The 17,828-nt window shown below is 34.4% G+C and overlaps 1 protein-coding gene across 14 annotated transcripts in view; it reads left to right on the forward strand.

Annotated features, from left to right (window-relative positions):
* Positions 1 to 17,828, forward strand: part of MLH1 (mutL homolog 1) — a 110,746-nt gene that overhangs the window by 60,151 nt on the left and 32,767 nt on the right. For all 14 annotated transcript variants that reach the window (XM_060686074.2, XM_060686070.2, XM_087892462.1 and 11 more), the window contains 3 exons: positions 6,308 to 6,453; positions 7,970 to 8,078; positions 8,502 to 8,565. In XM_060686074.2, coding sequence (XP_060542057.1) covers positions 6,308 to 6,453; positions 7,970 to 8,078; positions 8,502 to 8,565 — 319 coding nt within the window. The remainder of the gene's footprint in view (positions 1 to 6,307; positions 6,454 to 7,969; positions 8,079 to 8,501; positions 8,566 to 17,828) is intronic.

Here is a 17,828-nt window from a genome sequence, read left to right on the forward strand (position 1 = left end):
CAATTGATAAAATAAGTCCTAAGTCAAAAAGCATTCATTTCCTTAACTGTAAGTGTTAGCTTATCCATTTCTGCACATTCTAATATTTTTCTAATCACATCATCATCTGTTGAGATCTCTTTACTTTTCCATTGTTGTGCAAATACTATTCTTGCTACAGTCAATACATGTAAAATCAAATATATATTTCCTTTGTTATACTTCTCTGGTAAAATGCCCAATAAAAAATGTCTCTGGTTTCCAATCAATATGTTTTATCATTTTTTCCAGCCATGAATGTATTTTTGTCCAATATTTTTTCATTTTTTGACATGTCCACCACATATGATAGTATGAACCAGGTGTCTGATGACATTTCCAACATTTTGCAGATTTATCCTTAAACATCTTTGCTAACCTTGAGGGCAGAAAATGCCATCTATAAAACATTTTATAAAGATTTTCTTTGTATGCAGTTGTTGTTGTTGTTGTTGTTGTTGGTTGCGGAGTCATGTCCGACCCATTGCCACCCCATGGACAACTTTCCTCCAGGCATTCCTGTCATCTACCATCCCCCGGAGACCATTTAAGCTTACGCCGACTGCTTCAGTGACTCCATCCAGCCATCCTATTCTCTGCTGTCCCGTTTTTCTTTTGCCCTCAATTGTTCCCAGCATTAGGCTCTTCTCCAGTGAGTCCTTCCTTCTCATTAAGTGGCCAAAGTATTTGAGTTTCATCTTCAGGATCTGGCCTTCTAAAGAGCAGTCAGGATTGATCTCCTCTAGGATTGACTGGTTTGGTCATCTTGCAGTCCAAGGGACTCACAGGAGTCTTCTCCAGCACCATAGTTCAAAGGCCTCAATTTTTTGACTCTCAGCCTTTATTATGATCCAGTTTTCACAACCATACATTGCAACTGGGAAAACCATAGCCTTGACTATAAACACTTTTGTTGGCAGGGTGATGATTTATTTTAAGGGGGTAAATTCCCCAACAGAATTTGGAAAAATCTCATCCAGATCGATCACACTGTTCCTCAAATTCTATACTTGCTGCACCGGTTGGCTGTCACAACTCCGGTCAGGCACGCAATGGCCACCTTTTTCTTCCCGCTGGATTGAGAGTTTCCTCCGCGTCAAACAAGGAGTATACTGTCTTCGCAGAATATCCTCTCTGTCTTCGTCACCCTTCCAGGGTGATTTGGGTCCCTCAGAACCTCCTGGCAGGTCAAATTCGGTACAGAGCCCCATGGAGATGCATCGTATTGCCGTGATGTCAGTCCTGCCTCCCAAGATTCCTTTTTCTTTATACGATTTCTTCCAATAATCAAACAATGTTATCCACAGATTAAGTCACTTTTCACACTATTACAAGTTCCAGTCCGGGATTTGTATATTGTAAAGTTTCATAATCTTCCATTAAAAGTTTATTTCACTTTTGGGTTAATTCGCCGCTTTCTTTTTTTTTTTATAAAAAGTTTTTTATTTTTTCTCTTCATAACAAACATATCATTGATCAATCAGTGCGTCATCTGGGTACAATTTTTTTGTGTCAACATATTTAACGCTTACCACCATTTTTTTAATATGTACATACCGTATTTTTCAGAGTATAAAACGCACCTTTTTCCCTCCTAAAAGGGGGTGAAAATTTAGGTGCGTCTTATACACTGAATGTAGCCCCGCCCACCCACTGGCCCCCACCCTTTGGCCTCTGCCTCACAGCAGTTACCTCGTTGCAAGCAAACAGCAAGAAAAAACAGCTCCTTTCAGCTTCAGCACAGCCTAATTAGCACAAGTTGATTAGATCGGCCTCCTGACTCTCAGCTGATTTGCTTTCAGCTATTTTGTGCAGGGCTCTGCTGCTTGCTGCAAAGAGGTAAATTGCTGGAGCAGATTTTTTTCCCCTTGTGCTAATCAAGCTATGCTGAAAACGAAAATGAAAGTAAAGCAGGCTGTTTGCTGCAATGAGGCAAAATTGCGCAGAGGCAGAGGGAGATTTCTTTTTCTTCTTTTCCTCACCAAAAAAGGTAGGTGCGTCTTATACTCCGGTGTGTCTTATACTCCGAAAAATATGGTATCTTTATTTTTCATTTCAATTTAATTTCCTGTTAAAGCATTTTCCTTCCTTTATTTAATTTTATACCACTTTTTGTCCATATTCACTTTCCATCCAATGATAAAATTGCCCCCATATATTATAATACCCTGATTCTTCCTTCCCTTTAATTGCCAATGTTAATCTATTCATTTCTGCACATTCTAATATTTTCTTAATTATCTCTCCCTCTAGGAATTTTTTCCACTTTCCAATTTTGTGCAAATACAATTCTCCCTGCAATTATTACATGAATAATCAAATATATGTTTTCTTTGCTAAATTTCTCAGATAAAATACCCAACAAAAATAGGTGTGTGGTGGCATTTCCAACATTTAGTTGATTTATCTTTAAACATTTTTGCCAATCTTTCCAGTGAGATATGCTGTCTATAAAACATTTTATACAAATTCTCTTTATATGTTGTTGCCATTGTTAATTTATAGTTTCTTTCCCATAGCTGCTACTTTTATCTAATTCTATTGCGTGTCCAATTTTTTTTTGCCCATGCTATCATTTTTTTTACTAGTTTTTCTTCTAATTTAATACAAAGTAACTATACAATTTTTTAATTATTCTCTTATCTGTTCCTGTGAGTATCTAATCCAATTCTGTCATCTCCAAATAGAAACCAAAAACTTAGCATCTTTTTCATATCTCGATTGTATTTGCAATTGTGTGTACCAAACCATGTCAATCCCTTGTTCTTCTAATTCTTGTTTCATATTCAATTCCCCCTTTTCTGATAAAATATCTTTATATCTAGTAATACTTCCCATATTGATAATATTTGGATGTATTAATGCTTCCATTGTTGAAAGCCATGTTGATATTTTCAGATAATGTTTTTCTCTCTTCCATACTAATAATAAAGCATAATGTCTTTGAAAATAACTATGTATCTTATTCTTCCCATACCATAAGAAAGCATGCCAACCCAGTTGTAAATCATGTCCCTCCAATGTCAATAACCTTGTATTTCTTAGTACAGTCCATTCTTTCATCCATGATAATGTTGCTGCCTGATAATATAATTCCCAGTTTGGTAGTCCAAACATTTTTTTATGTTAATTCTCGTTTTTTTCCCTTGTCATATAAATTTCATTGTTATTTTATTAAGATTTTCAAAATATTTTTTTCTAATTTTATTGGTATTTTTTGAAATAAAAACAACAATCTTCGTATTCATCTTAATTATTGCTATTCTTCCCATTAATGATAATTGTAAATTTTTCCATCTCTCTAAATTATCTCAATTTGTCTTTTCAATTTATAGTAATTATCTTCCTTAATCGTTATACATCTTGCTGTTATTTGAATTCCTAAATATCTTATCTTTTTAGCAATCTGAATATTTAATTTTTCCATTAACTCTCTTTTCTGCTTCTCTGTGATATTTTTCACCAATATTTTCGTTTTGCCTTTATTAATTTTCAGCCCTGCTACTTCTCCATATTCTTCTATTTGTTTTATTAATTTTGGCCCTACTTCTTGCGGGGCCTCTAAAATAGACTAAATTGTCTGCAAATGCGTATAGCTTATATTCTTCTTTCTTAATTCTCATACCTTTTATCTCTTCATTTTGTCTTATATTTCTATTTAATACCTTAGTGTTAACACAAATAATAATGAGGATAGAGAACCTCCCTGCCTTGTACCCTTCATAATGTTAACCTTGTCTGTCATATCTCCATTTACTATCACCTTTGCTGATTGCTTATAGTAAATTGTTTTGATCATATTTATAAATCTCCCCCCAAAGTCCATAGTCTGTAATAGCTTTATCATAAATTTCCAGTTCACATTGTCAAACTCCTTCTGTGCATCAAGAAACATCAACACCATTTGTTTTTCTGGATGTGCTTCATAATATTCCAAAGTATTCAAAATTATTCTCATGTTGTCTCTAATCTATCTCTTAGGTAAAAAACCATTTTGATCTGTGTGTATAAATTCATTTAACAGTCTCTTTAATCTATCAGCCATTATTGATGCAAATATTTTATAATCCGCATTTAACAGGGAAATTGGTCTATAATTTCTTATTTGTTGCAGGTCTGTATCTTCTTTCGGTATAAGAGTAATATATGCCTCCATCCAAGAGTTTGGTATCTTCGCTTCTGCCAGGAGTTCATTAAATACTTCCAGCATTGTATTGCTTATTACATCCTGTAATGTTTTATATAACTCTGCAGGCAATCCATGGGCCCAGCGTTTTACCATTCTTTTGTTTTTTGATCCCCTCTGTTAGTTCCATCATCGTTATCCTTTCCTCTAATACCTTTTTGTATTTTTCTGGTATTTTGGGTAGTTCATTATTATTATTTTATGATCAATACTTGGAGTTACAAGAGGAGGAAAGACTGAGAGAGGAAAGAGATTAGATATCAGGAAGAAACTGAAAGAAAAAGGAAGAACAAACGAGAGATGGCAAAGGAACGAGAAGAAAGAGCAATAAGAGAAGGGGCAAGATTAAAAGATGTAAAAGATAAAGAAAGAGCCTTGGTAGCACAGTGGACTAATGCACTGTTATTAACATCTGCTGCTTGCAATTACTGCAAGTTCAAATCCCACCAGGCTCAAGGTTGACTCAGCCTTCCATCCTTTCAAAGGTAGGTAAAATGAGGATCCAGATTGTGGGGGCAATAAGCTGACTTTGTATAAATATACAAAAGTATGAAGGCTATTGCTTAATGCATTGTAAGCTGCCCTGAGTCTCCGGAGAAGGGCGGCATATAAATTAAAGCAAAAAAAAAAAAAAAAGATCAAAGAGAGACAAGAACGACAACATCAGCAAAAGCTATTAACAAACTATGGAAGAAGAAATAAAAGCAATATCAATAAATATAAACTGACTAAATTCGCAATAAAAAGGAAAAGAACTCTTAATAAATTCGACAAATTAAAAATGGATATAATATGTTTACAAGAAGTGCATATAAAAAATTTTTTGGGGGGGAATACTCAAAATTGGGAGAATTATTTACTGCACTGACGCATCAAAGAGAGGTGTATTCTTATGGTGGAATTAACAACGAACTATAAACAAATACTTTTAGTGGTGATATATGCCCCAAATGATAATCAAGAAGACTTTTATGGAAAATTACACAGGAAAATAATAAAATTTGAGCATGAAAATATCTGCATGATGGGTGATTTTAATGCAATAATAGACATTGATTTGGATTACAAAACTACAAAGATAAAAAGGAGCCCAGGAAACCTCTTCCAAAAGTCTTCTTTACAATGGTGGAGGAATTAAGTACGCAAGATACTTGAAGAGCTAAATATCTGAAGGTATATCTGAAGCAATATACTTTTTATTCAAACAGGCACATGTTGTGGTCTAGAATAGATATGATGTGGATGTCAATCGATTTATTAGCTAATGTACAAGATATAAATTTTGAAACAAGGACATGGGCAGATCATAACCCGATTACAATTATATGGAAGGGGCAAAGAAAGAGATCAAGATGGACATTAAATCAAACAATATTAAATGAAAAAGAGTTTCAACAATTTATGGAGAACTGGTTTTCTTTTTCAGAGAAAATAAAAAGGAAGATACCCCATTACAAAACGTGTGGTTACAGCGATAGCATACATTTGAGGATTGGCATACTTATTTGGGAAAAAGGAACAAAAAGAAAAGACAAACTCAAAAAAAATTGGAAGAGGCGTATAAGAAATTAGAGACGGAATTAGCTGTTTTCTTAGCATTTTGGAGTCTTCTTCTTCTTTTTTTTTTTTTTTTTTTTTTTTTTTTTGCCTAAGGAGGGACTAGAACTCTTATTTCTAGCCTAGTGCCTTAACTACTACATCAAATTGGCTTTCTATTAAATCTATTTTATATCAAATTATTATAGCTCCTGTATATAGAGGAGGTACTATTCTTCATTTTGTAATATATGTTGTTCTATTATCCAACCAACATTTTGTGTTTAATAATAATTTGAAAAGTAGATTGAGCACATACTCCTGCCTAATTGGGATGTAACTTCAGTCCCTTGAGTGAAAGTTTAACTTTATAGGGTTTCTTCCTTTTATACATTTAATTGCTTGTGTTGTATTTTTAAATTTTTGACTTGGTCTTGGAGCTTAAATAAATATTTTTATTATTTATTTAAATATTATTAAGGCAATATTTTTAAATCAGCAGACACTATTTGTTTTCTTAAATGGGTTCTTTGAAAGAGATGTTACTCAGTTTAATTTCTCTTGCAGAAAGAGGCAGCGAACAGATCATGGTCTTGAAATGGAAAAAAATCCACAACAGGAAATGGCTGCTGCCTGCACTCCAAGAAGAAGGATTATTAATCTAACCAGTGTATTGACTCTTCAAAAAGAAATTAATAAAAGAGCAAATGCAAGTAAGTTTGTTTATTTCTTTTTGCGACTAGTTTCTTACACTGCCTATAACCTTTTTCAATAATTCAGCAGGAAGGGAGGACTTCCTGCTGAATTTGCTTGTAGAGTGTGTGAATGTGCTATGCTGGATGGAGAGGTGTTGCTGGTGATGAGAGCTGGTAAAAATAAAATGCCTCAGAATGGCCAGCTTTCCCTTCCAAGGATGTCTGCTGAGGACAGTTGGTGGCTCCAAGGTTGGGGAAATCAGGGCCTGGGAAATGAAAATAGGGCTACTGTTTGAGGATTGGAGTCAGGTCAGAATATTATGGTAGCAGTGGAGAAAATATGGTGGGAGACAGGAAGAGCATTGTCTTGTAACAGTTCCACATTCCAATTCCTTGATCTGAGCCCCAATGCCCAAACAGTAGCCCTATCCCCATCCCCATTTCCCAGACACTCATTTCCCCAATCAGCTGCTACTACAGAATGACAGATATGTCTTCATCACAAATTATTTTCCAGTATCCTTACGGAATTAGCAGAATTATCTGTTCATTATTAGTTTATAAATAATTGTTATAAATTATTTATAAAGTATTTTATTAAAATTATTATTTTTTTCTAAAGACATCATAAAGTTTGAATGGGTGTTCATATTGAAAGATCTGCAAAACATTAGCCTAGAAAGCAAAGTTTGATTCATATTCTTGAGCTACTGATGAAGCAACAGGGTTAACAAGTTGTGTATTTCTGAGCAGCATAGTAAGAGCTTAATTCAGAGACTAGATTGCAATTATGCTGTTTATGCATTATGATGTTAGTCTGAAAACAGTCTCATGATGTACTTTTAGATACAATTTATTATCAATTTTGTAATAAATTTTTGAATAGAGAATCAATCAGAATTCTGTAAATATTTTGAAGGAAATAAAAATAGCTTGTACATTCTTCATATGAATAGATCTTAGTTCTAAGTTTGTATGTTTCAGAACAGAATATCCATGTGATAGAAATAATCTATCAATAGATTATTTCTATCTATCTAGATTATTTCTATCTATCTATCTAGAAATCGAGCTTGGCTGGCATTCAGTTGATTACTAACATTACATCTTGATATACAATTACTAGTGATTTATTATTTTGTCCTTCATATTTTTCTCCTAATACAAATAGCCAATATATTAACATTGTCAAGTATTTTGAAAAATCTGGATTGGATTTTAAAAGTTTATAAATAGATATTGTTTTAGTTGAGTTGAATTTAGAAATAGGCTTAAATATTTGCTAAACTTCAGATTTTTGGCAACAAATTCTTATTTAAATAATATATTTACTTTTAAACAGAAAAATTTAAAATTTGCAGTCAGTTTTACAAATGGGACAATTAAAACTGGATTCTTGGTTTCATATATTTTAAAAGTAACTAAAGTATATTAGGTAAATTAGGAATAAATAAAATCCATAGTGATTTTTAAAGAGCAATATTATTGTTAATTTTGTGGGATATCCTAAACTTAAATAAACTTGTTATTTCAGGTCTTCAAGAGCTGCTTCGTGATCATTCCTTTGTTGGATGTGTTAGTCCTCAATGGGCATTGATTCAGTATCAGACAAAACTCTATCTTCTGAATACCACAAAACTCAGGTGGTAGTCTGTTTTTTGTCAAAACAGAATTGATTTAATTACCTGAAATAGGAAATAAATCTTAAATAGATGTTCTGGATAGCAGCTTAGCTTTTGCAATTTGTTCATAGTCCAGAAGATGGGAGAAAGCATGGTCCAATTTAAGCACAACTTTATTTTGAAATAATATATTGAATAGCACTTGAAGAACATTATCAACATTTTGTCCTACGGGTATATATGTGACAAATATTAGCTTCAATATTCTGCTAAAATAAGTTGATTTTATATATTGCTGACCATTTGATCATCACTTATAATTCATAAATTAGAATATAATTTGTAATCTAATGATTTCATGGTAAATCTTAATATTCTGTAGATGCTAAATATATAAAAGAATCTGCATTTAAGAAACTGATTTTTGTTTTCTTTTGATTCAAGTCAAGAAATGTTCTATCAGATCCTTATTTATGACTTTGGAAACTTTGGAGTTTTAAGATTATCAGTGAGTATACTTTGGGGGGGATTTAAATTTGATACTTTACTAATCCTTTTAAAGATAGTAGTTATTTTTATACATTTTAGACTAGCATATAAGACATTCTGATTTTGTAAAGCAAAACAACAAATTCAGCCAGAGATCTATCTAGTCCTGATATGGGCCAATGGCAAGAGGCACAGAAGAGTACAGAAATGGTCACCTGTTCCCAAGTGCTGACATTAAGTTACCAACTCAATTTTCATCAAGTCTTGTCGGTATAACAAATGTTTAGGCATGAGGCTTACATTCCACAATGTGTGGAAGACAAATGTGATTTCCACATGCTCTGTGAATATTTACATGGTCTGTGTTTTTTGGATGATTTCAAATTTTAGTGTTATGAATGAAATAGAAACTTCTTTTCCTACCTTATTAGCTCAGAAATATATGAAAATCTTTGCCAAAATATTTTTGAAAGATCAAGAGTACAGAATTTACTGGATTTCTCTTATTCTTATTCTTGTAAATATTGTATTTACAAAGTCTTTTAATGCTTTAGCAAGATTTTTCCCTCTATTTGGGGAGTGGAAACTGCAACTTTTCAAATACTATGGTATATGGTTGCTAAAACAGCCTGAGTAATAGCAAAGGGTACTGGAAATTTCACAGATTTCCACTTCCAATAATGTTATGTATAAGAATGTTTTTCACTTTCCAGCAGCAAAGAAATTTTGGGCCAAAGTCAAAAAATGGCTAGAGAAAATAACACAACAATTAATAAAGGGAGAACCAGAGACATTTTTGCTAGGGATCTTTACAGAAAATTATACAAAGGAAATAAAATATTTAATAATACATATATTAACAGCTGCCCGTATAGCTTATGCCCAAAATTGGAAAAAAGAAAATATACCAACAGAGGAGGAGTTGATAAAAAAAAAAAAAAGGAATGCGCAGAGATGGATAAATTGACAAAAGAACTCAAAGAAAAAGAAGATACAGAATACTATAAAATTTGGTATAGATGGTATGAGTGGTTGGAGGAAAGGAAAAATGAAGAAAAAAAATAAGGTGAAGTTAAAGAAATGTCAAAAACAATGGAAAAAATTGGTAAAATACAATTTAGTGATTGAAATGAAAAAGAGAAATATATTGTAAATGAAATGATGGGGACAGGGACTTCCGGCGGTGACGTCATCGTGTTAGGGGCGAAAGGAACGGCTCTCCGTTCTCCAAGTCCCTAATATCGCTGATCTAGGAGCCGATTTAGGCACTATTGACCTCGGATAGGTCAATAGAAAAAAGGGGAAATTCCGAGGACCTCGGGGAGGACAGCAATCCCCCCGAAGGTTCAGGAAACCCCCCTTAATCCTGATCGGGGAAAAACCAGCCACCCGGCTGGCCAGAAACATTGACAGCTGACTAAGAGGGAAGCGAAAATCAAATAAAGAAGACTTCGGTGGAAAGATCGGGAAAGAAAAAAGTTCAAAAGGTATATTTACAACCCATAACGGGAAATTCGAAGGCGGAAGAAGTTAAAACTCCAACTAAGAAGCTAGATAGCGGCGACTGAGAAATAAGCGGAGACGGCTTCCATTTTGACAGTGACAGCACACAATTTAGGAGCCGGCGAAAGCGGAGGAAATTTAGGAGGAGAAAGCAAGCCCAGATAAGCTTTGGATTTCGAATACACAGCCACAGAGGAGAGACGGAATTTAAGGAGAGAAAGGGGGTTAATTTGACAGACTTTGTGGAAGCGATAATGAGACATTTTACAAACATTTGATATCGGAAGAGAGAGCGCCAGGAAAACTTCGTTTAAAGTGGAGATCAGTGTCTTTTGGAGATAAACTAAATTAGTTTAAGTAGAATATTTTTCTTGGGACTCTTGGACCTTTGGACCTTGGAGATTTAGAGGTTTGGACCTAAGCTTCGGGATTTGGATTATTCTACCCTTTACTCCTTTTCTCTCTCTGCTGAAAGGTGGACACTTGGGGGTTTTTGAAGCTTTGGTGGACATTGGACACTCAATCTAAAAATATTTGGACATTGGATACTGGACTTTGAACTTTGGACTTTGAACAATAAATAAGAAATAAGAAAGATACAAATTTGGGAAGAAGAGAGAGAGAAGAGAGTGATCCAGAAAAAAAGAAGAAGAAGAATCAACTGTAAAGTATAATTAATTGTATTAAAAGCTGATAACAAATTAGTGATTAAGAACTATAGAAGGCATTAATATTAAATGTATTGTTTGTGAAATCTATATAATCTTATATATTATATAATATATACTATATATATAACTGTTAATTTAATTTTATATTTACTCTTAATATATAACTATATTTATCTTAGTGCTATATTTTATCTTGGTAGTTAAATATTATATCTCGCTACATGTCTAGCTTTGAAAACTATATCAGACAGATTAATTGATTTTAGGATTGAAATTAAGGTAATTGATTTGATAAATACTAATTAATAGTACTTAACAATTAATTTAAATAAGATTGTAAATAACCAAATATAAGGAGAGTTAACTGATGAATTGCTGAAGTATTAGACTTTTCCCTCGCTTCCCCCCCCTTATATTCTACCCCTATGCTTAGAGAGTAATACAGACTAGACAGTTATTATGAATTGAAGATCTCTGTAAAATATCGAAAAAGGGAAAATAGAACTTATAGATAAATTTACATACAGATAGTGATAGTGTGACAGGGGAACCTATCCAAGTTGCTTATTTTCTTGGGATTACCGGGACTATTGAAAGCCACTAACCATACAAAAATCCCAAAAGAAATAGAACAACCTAAATAGAAATCAGTATATGAGATTCTGGGAGAAGATATTAAAAGAAATACAAATGGCAACTACAAGCTCAACAACAATCTCTAAGTTAAGTAAGAAAATACCATCAAGCCAGATGATACTTACGGCCTCCCCAATACAACAAAAAATAGCTGAAACCACGGAAAAGGATAAAGCAGTTCCCACCCTTAGTATGCCAAACATTCATTCCATATTAACGACGATCCAGGAAGGAATGAATAAAATGCAAGAGACTATGGCCCATAACCATGAGGAGACAAGGAAAAATCATGAGGAACTAAGGATGGATGTGGGAGAGATAAAGGATAATATTAGGAACATGGACGAGAAGATAGGAAAGATACAACATAAAATGGAGGAAAATGAACAGAGGATTTGTAAGGTGGAGGAGAGAATAGAATATACAAATAAGAAAATGGAGAGGATGGAATATGACCAAGCAGCTACAAATAAGGATCTAGAGGACACAGTATCATATCTTGAGATGGAGAAGGCATCCTTCTACTTAAGGTTCCAGAATGTAGAAGAGCAAAAGGAGGAGGACTTAGGGGAAATCATGACTGAGATACTCTCTGAAGTGACCCAGAGGAACAAGGAAGAGATTCGAAGTGGAATAGACGAAATCTATAGAGTCCACACGAACTACGCCCGGAGAAATAAACTGCCAAAGGAAATACATATCAGATTTACAAAAAAATCCTTAAAAGAAGAGATCTATAGGAAGATGAGAGAGGATACAGCTATGTATAAGGGAAGAGAGATTTTAACCCTCAAACAGATACCAAAAAGGACGAGGGACCAAAGAAGGAACTACAACTTCTTAACGGCACAATTAAATAAATTTAAAATAAAGTTCCGCTGGCTAATACCGGAGGGTTTACTAATTTCCTGGGAAGACAAAAAATACAGAATTGATAACGTAGGAAAAGCACAGGACTTCTTTGATCAACACTTCGCGCTGGAGGAGGAGCAAGAGAGCAGAAAAGAAGAGGGTCCTAAGAGGCAAGAGGAACGGCGGACAGAGAAAGAAGGAAGAGACCAAGAAGAGGGGAGAAGATTGGAAAGAGAAAGAATGGAGAGAGAGGGAGCGAGGGAAAAGATGCAAATGATACTTAGAAACAACAAAAGATTGCAATCAACGGATAAATAAATAAAGAGAGATGGAAAAAGAGCTAAAACTCATCTCAATCAACATAAACGGACTTAATTCACCAGCAAAAAGAAAACACACATTCACAAAACTTCAAAAATTAGAAATGGATATTATAACACTCCAAGAGGTACATATTAAAAGACAGCATCAAAAACTATTGGATAATCAAAGATTAGGAAGACTATATGCAGCGCTTGGAGACCAAAAAAAGAGAGGAGTCGTAATATATGTGAAGAAATACCTAAAAACAAAACAAATATATGCAGACACAGAAGGACGTTTCTTAATAATAGAAATACAAACAGAATCCAAAACAATACTATTAATATCTATATATGCACCCAACGTAAATCAAAATGATTTTTTCAAAAAGCTACACAATATAATTAAAGACCTGGAGTACGAAGCTATCTGTATGGTAGGAGACTTCAACGCAATCACGGACATAGAAAAAGATTACCGAAGTACCAAACAAAGTAAAACCAGAAAGAAAACTCTACCGGAATCCTTCAAGGATATGATCAATGAACTACACCTGCATGATGTATGGAGAGAGGCAAACATGCAAACGAAACAATACACATATTATTCAAACCCACATCAGTCATGGTCTAGGATCGACATGGCCTGGATGACTTCAGACCTCAGAGAGGAGGTAAAAGATATCGAAATAGCAGCAAACACCTGGGCAGATCATAACCCCATTAGAATAATATGGAAGGGACATCGAAAGCAAAGGAGGTGGATGATGGACACGGGAATAATAAAGGATAAGGAATATATACAGATGATCGAGAAAGAGGTTAAAATGTTCCTACAAATAAACACTAAAGAACAGACATCACTTCAAAATCTTTGGGACACAATTAAAGCATATATAAGAGGTCTTACAATCGCGTATATGGCAAAAAAAAACAAAGAGAAACATCAGTCAAGGAATAAGTTGTTAGAAGAACTCAGAACATATGAATTAGAATTGCAGAAGGACCCCCAAAACAAAACAATAAAAGCAAAATTAAACCTTACTAAACATAGAATCAATCTGACTACCCAGACAGAAATCGTACAGAAAATTAAATGAGCAAAGCAGAAACACTTTGAGCATGCGAACAAAACGGGGCGCTGGTTAGCGTATAAATTGAAAAAAGAAAAAGAAAGGAGAACAATATTTCAATTGCAAGACGAAACAGGACAAATATATCATACCAATCTAGACAAAAAACGTATAGTTAAAGATTTCTTTCAAAGTCTCTACAAGGGAGAAGAGATTCGGGAGGAAGACATTAAGGAATACTTATGTAAAACAAACATCGTAAAATTAGAGAAGTCCCATAGAGAAGCATTAAATAGACCAATTACGATGTCTGAGCTGGTGGAAGCAAGGAAAAAGCAAAAAAACAACAAAATCCCAGGCCCGGATGGGATACCAACGGAGTTTTATAAGAACTGTCAAAATGCAATGGATGAACTGTTACTCCTGGTTCTCAACGATGCACTATTAGAGGCAGAAATTCCCAAATCCTGGACTGAAACCATCATTACACTTATCCCTAAAGAAGACACAGACCCCACACAAATTAAAAATTATAGGCCGATTTCACTGCTTAATGTAGATTATAAACTCTTCATGTTGGTCATAACGCAAAGACTGAAAGCAATTATTCATAAATACATACATACGGATCAGAACGGTTTTGTCCCAAGAAGACAGATCAAAAACAACATAAGAACAATTATTAACATCCTGGAACATTACGAGAAAAGAAACGATAAACAAGCAGCCCTACTTTTCCTAGACGCACAAAAGGCCTTTGATAATTTAAACTGGAACTTCCTCATATCGCAATTAGAAATTATGGACTTTGGCGCTAAATTTTTACAAATGATTAGAAAAATATATTCCCACCAAACGGCCAAAATTATGATCAACGGAGATATGACTGAAAACCTAGATATACAAAAAGGAGTGAGACAAGGCTGCCCCTTATCCCCACTATTGTTCATAATCTCTTTGGAAATATTATTAAATGAAGTCAGGAAAGACCCCGAAATAAAAGGTTTGAGAATACGGAAAGAGGAGTACAAATTGCAAGCCTTTGCTGATGACGTGGTGTTTATAATGGAGCAACCGGAAACAACAGGAGCCAAACTTTTAGCGAGGATAGAGGAATATGGAAGAGTTGCAGGGCTTAAAATTAACAAACAAAAAACTAAAGTATTAACAAAGAACTTGACAAAGGTACAAGAGATACAACTAGAAGACAAATTAGGAATACAAATTGTAAAGAGAATAAAGTATTTAGGAATCTGGCTTACTGCCAAAGCAATAACAATCAGAGAAGACAATTACAATAAATTAATGAAACAAATTAGAAAAGACCTGGAAACGTGGAATAAATTACAACTGTCATTCCTAGGGAAAATTGCATCCATAAAAATGAACATACTCCCTAGATTACTCTACCTTTTCCAAGTAGCCCCAATCTGGCCAGGAAAGAATTTCTTTAAGGACCTCACTAAAATAACAACAAAATTTATTTGGAATGGGAAAAGGGCCAGAATTAAAATAAAATGTATGCAAGATACCCGACATTATTTTAATGCAACATTAAAATATGTTCTTTTTGTTATTTAATTGCTCAATGTTTACCAATCACAATATTATTTAAGCTTACTTAGTAATACCATCTTTCAGTCTCTAATTTTCCCATTTTATTATTACTTTTTTTTCATCATGTAAAGATATATATACAAGTAATCCCTCAATCTCTTATTGCACATTCCTATCTCTGTTCTAATTTCTCCTCCTGCCACCCTTATAAAAAAAGGAAAGAAAAATTTAAAAATCTTTATTTTTTTCCTATCCGCCTTCTATTCATCATCTCTTGTCCGCATCAATACTTTAATTCTTATTCTTTTTTTGACTTGCCTCCCATATTTTTCTCTTAAATCTTTCTCATTTGTATCTGTGTCTACATCCTACCTAGTCAATCTAAGTATTTCTCCCTTCCACTGTCTAGCTTTAAAATTATCAGCCTGGACCCCTGTCTCCCTTCCCCAAGTATCTTCCTGCTCCTTCCATTCTCTTTTCAGATCTCTTAAAATATTTTTCCCCTGGTTTGATTAATCAAACATTATTAAATTTATTGATGACTCCTTGTTATCTTCTTTTTGTTGATTCCTCAATTCTGTTTTTCCCTCTGTTCCTTCTGGTAGCTCTGGTAGCTCCTTTGGCAGGTCTGAAGACCTAATACAAAAGATGTCCTTTCCTGGGCATCTTGGTCATTACTCATTGTCCTTTATATAATATTTTCCAATTTTTTATCTATGCCATCCATTAATTCCATAATTGCCTTATGTTCTTTCTGTATCATATCCTTTATGCTTTGAAACATCCAGTCCATCTCGTTCTCATTCCAAGTTCCACTCATTACCTCCTTATGTTGCATCTTATCTTGTTTTAATAAATTTCACTTTTGCCAATAGCCCAAGAACTATTTGTTCAAACCTGAGGTTACTCTTCAAAGTATACACTAATCACAGTTCTTTATGTTCCATAAGTTGTCAGTCAGTTCTATTTACATAATCCAGGGAGTTATGCAAGCCTCTTTAAGTCATCTTTATAGATTCAGTCCTATAATTTAACATTCAGAGATCACTTTAATTAAGTGTCTTCCTTGTTCTCACATTTAAATCTCCAGTGGTCATAGGGTAAATGTATATAGTCCAGAAATATTTTCAGAGTCCTTTAAATGGGTATTCCCAGGCTTGTATATTTTCCTTTCACCAGCAGGTAGCACTCTCAGGTTAATTTTCAATATTATTACTACAAATCTGGTTTTAATTATTTTAAATTGTAATTCAATTATAGAAGCAGTGTTAATTTTTTTAAATCCATAATTCCAGTATTTTAAACTGCCTTCCCAATGTCATGTCTTCCCAATTTGAGAGTTCAATTTCCTATGTTTTGAACAATTTTTTTTCTCTCTTTAATCCTTTCCTTCCAGCCTGATCATTTTCTCAAAGTATTTGATTGCCGCTTTAATACTTTATGATCCTTGACAAATGTATCTGCTTTTTATGTACCCTGAGAGCATATGCACCAAGGACAAATTCCTTGTGTGTCCAATCACACTTGGCCAATAAAGAATTCTATTCTAACAGATAGTTCTGAGTAAATCCTAAATTTCTCTTTTGGAGTTAACTTTTGGGTAAAAAAAAAATCCTCTCATCCAGTTCCACACCGTTTACCAAAATCCGCTCCAGCTCAAAGCTTAGATGGTCATTAGTTGTCCCAGCTTCGTGGTAGCCATTTTAAGATTTCTCTTCTCATCGTGGCTGAGAGGGAAAGTTAATCCTGGGTTAAGCAGGAGAGCTGCGACTCTCTGAGACCTCGCAGGGCATCCCTGTTTGCTTCACTGCCCCTCCAAGGCGGCTTTGGCTCCTTTCAGATCCCACCAATGGGGAGAACTCAGCACAGAGATGTGGAGACCCGCTTTCCATGTCTGATCTCGCCATGACGTCAACTGGAAGTGAGTGGGTGAGCCAGCATGTCCTTCATAAGGAAGGGGATACATGTTCTCCATGCACATGCTATTTATACTTCTAAAATCCATGCATAATCTCATTGTCCCATCTTTCTTTTCCTTGAACAACCCAGGGACTGCCAGGTGGGATTTTGCTAGCTGGATGAAACCTCTGGCTAGGTTTTTGTCAGTGTATTCTCTTAACTCTTTCATATCCCTTGGGGTCATGGAATACATCTTTGGTTTGGGAAGCTTTGGTCCTGGCACAATCTCCTTCCCTCTCTCCACTTTGTGTGATAATTGAGGAATAGAAAAATGGCTTCTGCCAGGTTTGATTCAAAATTGACACATTCATTTAGGGACCATTCAAAATTACAACAACACAGACTTAAGACGGTTTTCATGCTTATGACCATTTCAGCATCCCCATGCTCAAAATATTTGCTTAACAACCCCATGATTCACTTAACTACTGCAGTAATTCACTTAACAACTGTGGAAAAAAATATCAGAAAATGGAGTAAAACTCACTTAACTTAGCAATGGACTTCCATTAACTTCCATTGCTAAGCAATGCAAAATGGAAATTTTGGGCTCAATTTTGGTGGTGAGGACTATCTGTACAACAAGGGAAAGGTATAATACTGTATGTCACTTTAACAATAGCTACAATTCTATATATAGATTTATTCAATGCAGTTATTATTCAAATGCATATACATTTCTCATACATTTATATAACAATCATTTTTAATCTATTGTGTTTCGCATAA

Source organism: Pantherophis guttatus, chromosome 4 (genome assembly GCF_059756535.1).
Source record: "Pantherophis guttatus breed Tessera chromosome 4, ASM5975653v1, whole genome shotgun sequence".
Taxonomy (NCBI): domain Eukaryota; kingdom Metazoa; phylum Chordata; class Lepidosauria; order Squamata; family Colubridae; genus Pantherophis; species Pantherophis guttatus.